The 11,317-nt window shown below is 29.0% G+C and overlaps 1 protein-coding gene and 1 long non-coding RNA gene across 2 annotated transcripts; one reads left to right on the top strand and one right to left on the bottom strand.

The window, feature by feature from the left end:
• The first annotated feature begins 3,608 nt into the window (after positions 1-3,608).
• LOC119685407 lies at positions 3,609-4,097 on the top strand. Its single transcript, XR_005252800.1, has 2 exons — positions 3,609-3,647; positions 3,703-4,097. It is a non-coding gene; the product is annotated as an uncharacterized LOC119685407 (long non-coding RNA).
• A 2,365-nt stretch (positions 4,098-6,462) lies between these two features.
• LOC119678371 (phenoloxidase-activating enzyme-like) lies at positions 6,463-11,061 on the bottom strand (the record flags this gene model as incomplete). The annotated part of the gene is given in 6 exon segments (XM_038090162.1): positions 6,463-6,783; positions 6,877-7,047; positions 7,195-7,308; positions 7,373-7,551; positions 7,616-7,718; positions 10,171-11,061. Coding segments are annotated over 6 exon segments (1,616 nt in total), but the record flags the coding sequence as incomplete, so codon positions are not given.
• Positions 11,062-11,317: the final 256 nt, after the last annotated feature.

The raw sequence follows: 11,317 nt of genomic DNA, 5'->3' as shown, positions 1-11,317 counted from the left end.
CCAAAATTTGCCCATCAAATAAATAAGTTTTTTGTCTACTTTTTACTTTTCATTCAAAAACTTAAATACACAGTTTTACTTGTTATTGTATTAGCTATTATAAAAAATCAACAAAATCTACAATTCTTCATAACGGGTTAAATAATTCACAAAAATAATGATATATTGCGAAATGCGGCTGTGCAGAACAATAGCAACTTTATTTATTATATTAAATTTTTGTATTATTTTTCTAAATTTTGTATAAAGCCCTTTGCTTTTTATTACTTGGACACTTCTACGGGTCATAGGTGATATTAAATTGTTAATAAAACTATTTGGTTTTTATACCATTCATCTTTCATGACCTCAAACATTTGGAAACTTTTCGACCCCCAAAGCGACTTTTGAGAATACCAAAACGTTCTCAATTGAATTAATATCAGGTGTTTGGGCTGGCTAATTTGAAATTGGAATTTCATTTTTCAAAATCCATTCTCTTATCAGCTTTAAGGTGTGTTTTGGGTCGTTATCGTACTGATATACCCGTCGGAGTGACATTTTTCATCCGCCATGGGGTACCATATGGCTCTCTAAAATTTTTTTGTACACATGTTGGGCTATTATTTGATGAATTTCATGAAAAGATCTTAGTCTAAATCCTGAAAAGAACGCTCAAATTATTACTGACCCACGTCCATGCTTCACAGTCGCTTGGCAGTTACGCGGATACAAACGTTTTTCTTTTTCGCGACGTACTGTGCACATCCCATCAGAATTAAAGATGTTAAATTTTGATTTATTGCTGAAAAAAATTATTTTTCATTTAGTAAAAGTCCAATTTAAGTGATTCCACGCGAAATTTGATCCAAATGAAGTATATTAATATTAATTAAAAAGCAAAATAAAAATCTGCCTCTTTTGCTAATGCTTTTTAGTCAACATTGGTTTTTTGACTGGTCTGTAATTTTTGAAACCGGCTTCGAGAGCAAGCCTGCGTACAGTACTAGAGTCAACACCTTGTTTAAGCTCGGCTACGACCTTTTTCAACGACACAAATGGTTGTTTTTTTTTGTAATTCTTATGATGTTTCGATCAATTCTACAAGTAATCTTAAGAGAGGCTTCACCCAAATAAACAGTTTTCACGGTATTTTGTCAAATTATATTTTTTTATAAGCTGCGAAACAATAAACTAATTAATTTTAAATATTTTGGATATTTCATTTGAGCACTGCCATTTAAATAGTTTTCAATTCTTGCTTCTTTAAACTTCAAAGTATACTTGTCACGAGCCATGATAAAAACGTACTTCCATTACCTGATTTAATATTGAACTATTCTGTGTTTATGTTCTAATTTGCTTAAAAACATAAATCACAGCATAAAAATGCAAAAAATCAAAAAAATATCTTGCTAGAATGCACTTTGGTCATAGGTCTATCATTGATCTTGTCTCAGTTGCTATTGTTTTGCACAGCCGCATTTCGCAATATATCATTATTTTTGTGAATTATTTAACCCGTTATGAAGAATTGTAGATTTTGTTGATTTTTTATAATAGCTAATATAATAACAAATAAAACTGTGTATTTAGATTTTATATACATTAGATGTATATAATATATATTTAGATGTATATATGATACATTATTTTTTATTGTTTATATGAATAAATTGCTTTGTTTAAAATATTAATGTATATTAACACAAAAAATTATAAATTGATCAATATCCCGTGAATAACCATAAAAAATAGCGAAAGTTTCTACGTAATAAATATTAATATTTACATTTTTATACATATTTATTAACACATGTTTATTAATAACTATCTTAAAAGTAATTCACTTAAACTATGTATTTTGAACAAAATAAATAAATAAAGTAAGTAGTTATGGTAATAAATAAATTATAAATAGATGTTATTAAGCCTGTATTAGGCAAATTTGTAATATAAGGTCATATAACAATTTATGCCTTAGTCGATTTCACTTTCTCTACCATCCAAAGGAATTGCTTACGAAGTAATATAAGCAGAATAAAGTTCAGCAATTCAATTCGATGAAGTCTGCATGCCCCAATAAACCAACTCGGTAAATTATGGTAAAGTAAACTGAAATTTCCTAGGGTTTTTTTGCACTGCACTTATGTTAAAAGTTTTCAAATTCATTTATTGTTTTATTATACATCTTATAAAAAGTTACCAATGGTAATACCTAATTTACCAAATTTACCCTACTCGAAATTCTGGTAAATACCAACATTCGCTGCCATACGGACATAATTTACTATTTTCCTCAATTTACTTTCAATTACTCGAACTCACACACGGTCAATTACATACAATTATCTTATTTTAGCTAATACTAATATAACATACATATAACTGTTATTATACCTGATTAAAACAAAAAATTGAAATTGGTTGCATTTGCTTTAAATGTTCCTAAAATAAGATCAAAAAATATTCATATTCTTTCAAATAAAAGTACATATGTTTATAAATATACATTTATACTCATACATATATATATGTAGGTCAGTAAACTTCCAAACAAGTAGGGATGTTTCTCTTATTTGCATTATGAAGTGATATTAAATGCATGCAATTTTACGTGCTGCTTGCTGGTGCCAAGCATTAATTGTAAAAACAAATAATTACACCAAAAACTAATTTGACTCTTTTCTTGTACGATCTGCATTCGTAACAAGCAAATCTGTTTTTTGTTTTCATTTTTGTCCTTCATGCATCAATAGTAAAATTTTTAGAAAGAACAAGCATAAGCGCGACCGATCTAGCAGCAGCGCAGAAAGAAGTAAAATCTTCACTCCGCCCTCCCGTGCCTGTTGCTGAAAATTTAAAAATTGAGTCATTGTGACTCTATAATATTTTTACTCAATGCTTAAAGGCATTATTTTCTCTTTAATTAATGTGTTATTCGTAAAATTGGTTTTTAACTATTAATGATTTCAAATCGGTTTGTTTTAAACAAAGGTTTTTCCATCCAAATGTGTCTTTCCGATTGCAAATATGAATAAAACCCAGTTTAATAATTTAATTTGTAAATACAAATTTTTACTGAAGTACTAGAGTATTACTATAGTACTGAAGTAGTTCAATCCATTATGTAGTACTATGTAAACGTAGTACCATGAAGTATAGTACTACTGTAGTAGTACTGAATGAATACTGAAGTAGTATAGTAGTATAGTAGTACTGAAGTAGTATTATAGTAGTTTTGAAGTAGTACTATAGTTGTACTGAAGTAGTACTATAGCAGTACTGAAGTAGTACTATAGTTGTACTGAAGTAGTACTGAAGTAGCACTCAGTAGTACTGTAGTGGTACTATATAGTATTAATAGTAGTAGGAGCATATAGCAGTACCAATTTTTAATATTATATTGTCTATGCAATAAAAATCTTTGAGTCCATATCAAAATTGTTATTTCCAAAGATATCATTGATCTTTTTGTCAAATAAAATTATATATCCATCGAAACAAATTATTATTTACTTTTATTATTTGTGTTAAAAATTTTATTTAATATATAAAAAAAAAAATACACTTTTGTAATTTTATTTTTAAAACTTTTAGACTTTTCCCACAATATGCAATATAAAATTGTGCAAAATTTGGAGTTATATGTATAAATTTGTATAAATGTATGTCAAATTTTTCATTTTAATATTAAATATAACTAATCGAATTATTTATTAGCTATTAGCTGAAAATATCTTCATTACTTTTGGATTTTATTTAATCCAAGATTTAACATGGAGGGAGCAGTTGGTGAGCACCTTATTAATATCAGTTTAAAGGTAATCGAGGTAGGACATCGCGTGGGTGAGATAGCGAAAAACGTTAAGGACAACCAATTAACATGGCCTATTTGCAAATGTGCTGCACTATTTGTCTTTGGCATTATCCTGACCAAGCGTCTTGAACGTGTAGTTCCCCTCGTCGTGCAAAATTAATGTGGTTGCATGGGATTTTGTCCATTGGGTGCTAATATAAATGTACACTGCTAAATTTAACGAGTAAGTATAATGTCTTTGTATGTTGGAGAATAGATTTAAACTTGCAATAAAAAATAGTTTTGTTTTATAAAGTCATTGGTTTGTTTAATTTTCATTTTTTTAAACAATTTGTAAATTACATATGTAAAATCTATAAAGATAACACCTGAACCAATATTATAACGAATAATTATTTTTGTGTTTATTGTAGTAAAAACCATTGTAAAGTAAATAAATCTTTTTGAACATGGAATAATATTAAGTTTATGATGTTTAAAAAATCAACCTGGTTTACTTCTTATTATATATAGAAGTAAACCAGACTAATTGTTGCTTTTTAGAATGCAAATTAATAGATATAATTTTGTAAATAATTTTATTAAAGCAAACATTATTTGAACACGTTTTATATGTTTTTGAAAAAATCCGTAACTGTGTGTTCCTACTCCAAAATTTTGGAACTGCTAGATGGCATCTACAATTAATCCAACTTAACACCAACACGAGTTTAATGGAAAGGAGAAAGAATGAATACTTAAAAAATGTACATTCAACTAATCTAATGGACTCCAGGTCACTAAAGTAAAATGATCTAGCAGTATGAGTATAAAAGACATCTTTGTTTTAACTAACTAAGTTGTATATAAATATTTAAGTTATTTGCACACAGTATATTTAAAATTAACGAAATTATTTGTATAATAATTCCTGTCATCATCTTGGTTCTTATAATTAATTAGAAATCTTAACCTTGCCTCAAGCACGATCGTTTTTGCAACACATTCTTCTTAAGACATTACTGAAATTATATTTTGATTGATGATTGATGAAATGAATTTCATCACAACTGTCATAATACAAACAACAAAGGGAAAAAAAAATTAATATTGAGAAGGCTAAAAAATTTTACGGTTTCATATTTTATTATTTTCTATACAAAAGAACTATTAGACTAATATATATGAAAAAGTTTCTTGGGTTTCAATATGCATGAAAATAGAAATAAAACCACTGACTAGTTTAAAAATCGATTGAAAGTTTATTAAAGTTTAACTGTTATTAGATAAAAGTTTCTTAAAGATAGCAGATAATACATAAGTTATCTAGTTACAACCATCTAGATACTGTATTTAGGTACATAATGCTGTACCTTTAATTTTATTCGGATATTTTTTCTTTCCTATGCTTTATATCTATATCTAGATACAAAAATTCTTTATTTTTATATTTTTTGAATAGATACAAATGGACACTAAGCAAAAAAAAATACATTAAATAGTTATAGTCTAGTAGGTGTAACCCGCGAGTCTTACAGAAAACAGTTGATTTCTCTTGAGACTTAAATTTTGAATGTTATAAATAATGAGAATGCTAAGTATTAAAATATCCCAATAGAGAGATATCAATATATATCCATTAAGAATTGTTGCTTTAATAACATTTGATATCAGTCTTTTGACAACCAATTTATATAGTTTACGTGGATTAACCGACACCTTTAAGCGACAATTTGTACGATAAAGCACCAGACCCACGAGTATTCAATGAATCTAAAGTTCACAACATCATCGACATTATAAAACTGTCATTTGATTTATAATTAACTTATCCGCCTCCAATTTTATATGACAGCTCTCACTTTAATAATGAGAAACATCACCTGAAACATCTATGAGTCTTTTGGATATATAAAGTTTGATAAACATAACTTTAAGCTTTTTTGTATGGTAGAAATTATTAGTCTTGAACCTAAATAAAATATTATGGGTAAGGTTCTGCACCTCTACATGGCGAATACGTAGTATAAATATCATTCAGGTCAACAGTTCAGGTAAAAATTGGATTTTCTATCGGATTTGATAGTCTAAATACTATTCAGCGACTTAAGAAAAAATTGGATTGTAATATTTTCTTTTTGTACAGAGACCACCTTAAATATGGACTCTAAGTAAAAATGTTACAGGCTGTATTCTGCGTCTTAATATAAAGATTGTATGGCATGAATATAATGCGAATCGATTTCGCAGTCAAGGCGTCTACTAAATTTTTATATGTATATAGATTTTCAATTGGATATATATAACTTATCCAAAAAAAATATATTAAAATTAGTACAAATCGGAAGCACCATCCCACTAAGATGAAAAGTATGTGTACTCCAATACTGATTATCAGATATATTAGGTTTCAATTGTTGTCATTATATTAATTCAGATTCTAGATTAACAAAGTGCAACGCTTGCAGGTTCCTCGTCAAGCTAATCTTAGACTATGAATTATTTTTAATGAATAAATATATCCTCAAATTATCAGTTTAGTTAATGTTTGTTTCATAAAATTTATTTTATAATAAATAATAAATTTTTTGTTGCAATACTGAAATAACCGAATTGTAACTAAATATTTATTAATAATAAAAAAGGTTTTAACATTACAATGAAAAAATTGAATGCTACGCCACTTCGAACAAAACGTATAATTAAACGTTATTATTTTCTATTGTGGGTAAATAAACGTTTTTATAAGCGTTGGAATGAATTTTTTTTATTCTGCATTACAAATGTTTAAACAAATAGAGATTAAGCGTCTCCTTATTTGCTTAAGGACTTCCAAGTTTCAAGTACCTACGCCATTTGCTGAATAATCCAACTGATGTAGGAACTCACACGAGTGTAAACACCGGGGAAATTAGTTATCCCGCATATTCTAGGACCAAATGCTACAATCCCCATTATTGTAAGACGCCTATTTATTTCCATCATAAAGGGACCACCACTATCACCTGTAATAAAAGATTTTCAGTTAAACTAGTATAAGTTCTCCTTTAAAAAAAATAATATATATGTTATATTATAACACATTATTTGATAATAACCTCTGCAGACATCATTATGTGGTTCTCCTTGAGCACAAATTTGTGCAGGTGTTATGACGATGGGATTCTCAAAATTTTCCGTATATTTTGCATAGTTTATAGCACATTCAGTTGTATTAATAATCGGTAAACGTAATTGTTTTAGAGTGGAATTACCTTCATTGGTAATACCTATATTGAAAAGTATGTTTTGAAATTTTGATTTTAAAATAAATGATACAAGAATAATAATTTAAAATTATGGTATGTAAATTATACATTTTTTTCTGGAAAAACTATTAGTTTTATTTTAAAATTATGTTTAGTTAAATAATATACCATCTTCGTTATTGCTGCTCCATCCAACAACTATACCAGTAGTTCCTATTATAATCTGGTCGTTATCGACCGACAAAGTATTATCCAAAGGTAAGCAGATTGTGCCAAACTCAACTATAAAAGTTTTAGATTTAATAAAAACATTTAAAAATGTCAAAAGTTATATTCATTGAAATACCTGGCATATTAGCGGGTATCCGTACTTTAAGTATTGCTATATCATTTGCATATTTGGGTTCATCATATTTGGGATGTATTATAACTTGTTCTATTTGAAGTATGTTAGGCGAATTACAATTGTTAGCATTTAGACGACATTCCGCTGGTAGTTGCTCCTCTCCGATGCGCACATAAGATCTTAAAACACAACAAAAAAATAAGTGAAACATGAGAGGTAAGGCTACACCTTGTCTTTACATACAATTTCAAGTCCCTCACCAAATTATTAACGCAATGAGCAGCTGTTAGTACATGTGTGCGACTAATGAGGGAACCCAAGCATCTATAGTTGACGCTATTGTCTGCTATAAAGATTAATAAAATTAACATTAAATATAATAGTTTTTAATTGTGACTTATATAATATGACTGCATAAGATCCGAAGTTAAAAAGGTCAGTTAATTAATACGACTGAAATATAACATTAAATAAAGAATTTAGCTGAGGTATTGTAGCCGCTTTTTTCTCTTCTACTTATTAACCTTGTAATAATTGAAAGATAAATCTATTTCAAAATGATCAGAATACTTAGTTATTTATGAAAAACGCGTTCAGTTCCCAATAAGGATATATGGTAGTATATTAATAATAACATTCCTTTTATTTCGTTCCTTAATTGTGCATTTCCTGACGATCACAGGGCACGAGTTGATAAGATGATAAAATATTTCATTCTGTATTTCACAGAAATAGTGATAAATTCAGATTCAGATGACTGAGAATTTTGCTCGAATAAACTGTTTGGCACTGTCTTGGGCCTTTAGAGTCAACGTAAGCATGTTTCTATGTATTCTATGTTTATAACTATTGATTAAGTTTGTCAATGACGATGTCAAGCAAAAGAATCAGCTCCCTATATCAATTTTTATGCTATATTCAATTATTGTATGCTTTGCTTAATCTATATCTATATTTTCAGTGGTTGACTTTATCTATAAAAGTAAAATGGAAAATGAAGATAATTCAAATGTTTGTAAGAATGAAGTATGTGTATTTATGAGTAAATTAAAAGAAGAGCCTTATCGTGGATTGTTAACTGCTGGTTTACTATTTGCTTTTGGTATACTTGCGATAAGGAAAGCTCGTACTCTTATTCAGGAACTGATGTAATTATGTGATCAATTGATTATGTGAAAGTTTGCTAATAAGAATATTGTTCAAATATGTTCAAATGTTTGTTCAGAAATTGTTGTTTCGATTATTCAAAATTTTTATAAACAAAATTAAAATATAAACTAACGTCTAGAATAAGTGTTTTCTTTTTTTTTAATAGTTTTATTTAATTATTATATATATTTATATATGTATTTCACGGTTATAGTAAGTTGTTATTCAAGCGTCCATCCAATTGATAAATTGTGTTTTTGTAAGAAACAATCTTGAATTGTTTAAAGAAAATATTACAAAAAAAAGTTGTGCTTTGACGTTAATAATATTATAGAATAGGACTCAAGTTCTCTTAATTATAGAATAGAATATCAGTTAAATTTGTGTAAAGTGAGTTCTACAATATTTGGTTGTATAACAAGTATTATGCATTATTCTATTTTCCATTTTAACATTAATATTTTTATAAAAATGAACTGAAGTTATCTTAATTATGGAACAAAATAACACGTAACTTTGTGTGGAGTGACAGACGTCCAGACTTATTAACGTGATTTCCTGCCGTGTTGGCTTAAAATCACTGTGTTCTTCACACATGCATCGGTACATTGTGCCGATGAACGCGCCATTGGAATCTCCTTAGTAATTTCGCCGAGTACCAAAGTATGGTAGAGATTCATGCAAGACATAACTTCCATCTTGGTACGATGCGAGGCCTATCTTTAACCTCTGCTACAATGTAAGTTGTAGCACCCGGTGGTAAATACGCCGAATGCAACCATTTAACTGAATATTCTTCCTGCGTAAGTTTGGATATTAACCACAGGCACTACGAGTCTGGCCTCAACTGGTCAGCACAGCCAAAGCTGCGGGCCACTGACCCCCGTAGTAACAGATTTACACCTACGGTCAAGTGTCGCTTATACACTTCGTGCATAAGTGTCGCCATGGTACCGGGATTTTCGTCGTCTCTTATGACAGGTATGCCTTATCTCGGGAATATTCCAAACCCTTACCCGCAGGGGGATCTGTGGAGTGGCAATTGGCCGTTGGCAACCATCACCCAAGTATACTCGATAAAATGATCTGCATGGTGGACATTCAACTGATACGCTTTATAGATTAGGCGTAAAGAACATTAACAAAAACATTATTGTGACGGTAAAACTTCGGTTCAGGAGAGGAAGTATACTATGTCACTGCATAATTAGTTAATAAATCTAATTAAAGAGAAAATATTATTAATTTAAAGAAGATGAATAAGAACTAGTTTCAGGGTTTGATTGGAAGTTTTCTAGTTTTAGTGTTATAAAAAATATATATATAAACAAATTAAGAGATTTGCGTTTTATATACTGAAATAAAGATAGTAAATAATTTAATTTAATTACTGGTTCATGGTAAAAGTTAGAGTATATATGGTAGACACACACACACAATTGAAGATTTAGTTTATAATCGTGTTATCGAAATTATGAATGGCTGAACTCATGTAGAATTTTATTTTCAATTTTCAATATTTTTTTGTTTAAAATTGATTTTTTAATTTCACAGTTAATGCTTAAAACATTCATTTTTTAATAGCACTTCTTATATTTGTTTTACAATTCCAAGAATCTTTCTATTGTATTATTCAACTCATTACTTACTTATATTCAAATAGGCTAAGCGTACCAACCAAAGATATTGCCCGGGTTTAGTTTCTAAGCCACCAATAATACGCATTTCGATTAAGCTTCCACATTGCGGAGAATTGATGCTCGTTTTACTCTGCACTGGGTTCTCACGTGATCTGCTGTTATTCGTGCTTGATTCAGTATTAATTTTTTTATTCGTACGACTCACTTTTCTTCCACGACCTCTGCCAATTTTGACATGGTGTTGATTGTCGTTATTTGTGATTTGTATACCATGAACTGGTCGTTGTGTAGTTACAGACTTGACTTCTGTTGAAGTTGGGAAGATAATTGATTTGTGCAAAATTTTATCATCTGGGTAAATAAATCGGGAATCATCATTATCTTGGCTAAATTTATTACGGAAATCACTAAAACTATTGTCATGTTGATGTCTATGATTATTATGAAAATGTTCTGTATGTCGAAATTGATAATCTTCATCCAAAAACGGATGCGGGCAATTATACTGAGTCGTTGGATCTTTATAATCTAATACATTGGAATATAAATTATAATCAGTGTTAAATTTTTCTTTTGGAATTAGTCTTTGATTAGGTGTTCGATCCCAAACCCAAATATCCTTTGAGGAGTTATCTTCATAGGCTGCACGAAATGCTGTGTGTTCAGTACGCTTTAATGGATCTTCAGCAAGCAACACATTTTCTACACTCGATAATGTATTACGTGCAGGACAACAAACAAACACTTCGTCTCCATGTCCGGATTGACACTCCTCATTGGTAAAGTACGATCTATGATATTGTGTATTATGTGGTGATAAAGTCTTGATTAATTCGCAGTCTTTAAAAGATATACAGTTGCATGTTGATGATTGTTTATAAAATGTTACTGCTTGTGCATCTGTAAAAAATGGGGTTAAAAAAAATAAAAATAAAGAATTGCAATTAAAAACAATTAATTTATATATGCAATATAATCGTTCAAAAAATATTATTTATATTAAATATTGTCTTATGGCGCACACGTGTTAGTTGTATAAAAGATTCGATGATTTATATTCCTTAAGATTAAATTATTTTTCATTAATAATTTACTTCTATTTGAAAAAAAAAATTTATGAATTTATTAAATATTTTTATTAAGGCATGACTTAGCA

The sequence above is a fragment of the Teleopsis dalmanni genome, chromosome 2 (assembly GCF_002237135.1).
Source record: "Teleopsis dalmanni isolate 2A chromosome 2, ASM223713v2, whole genome shotgun sequence".
Taxonomy (NCBI): Eukaryota; Metazoa; Arthropoda; class Insecta; order Diptera; family Diopsidae; genus Teleopsis; species Teleopsis dalmanni.
This window is presented reverse-complemented; position numbering and strand designations above follow the sequence as displayed.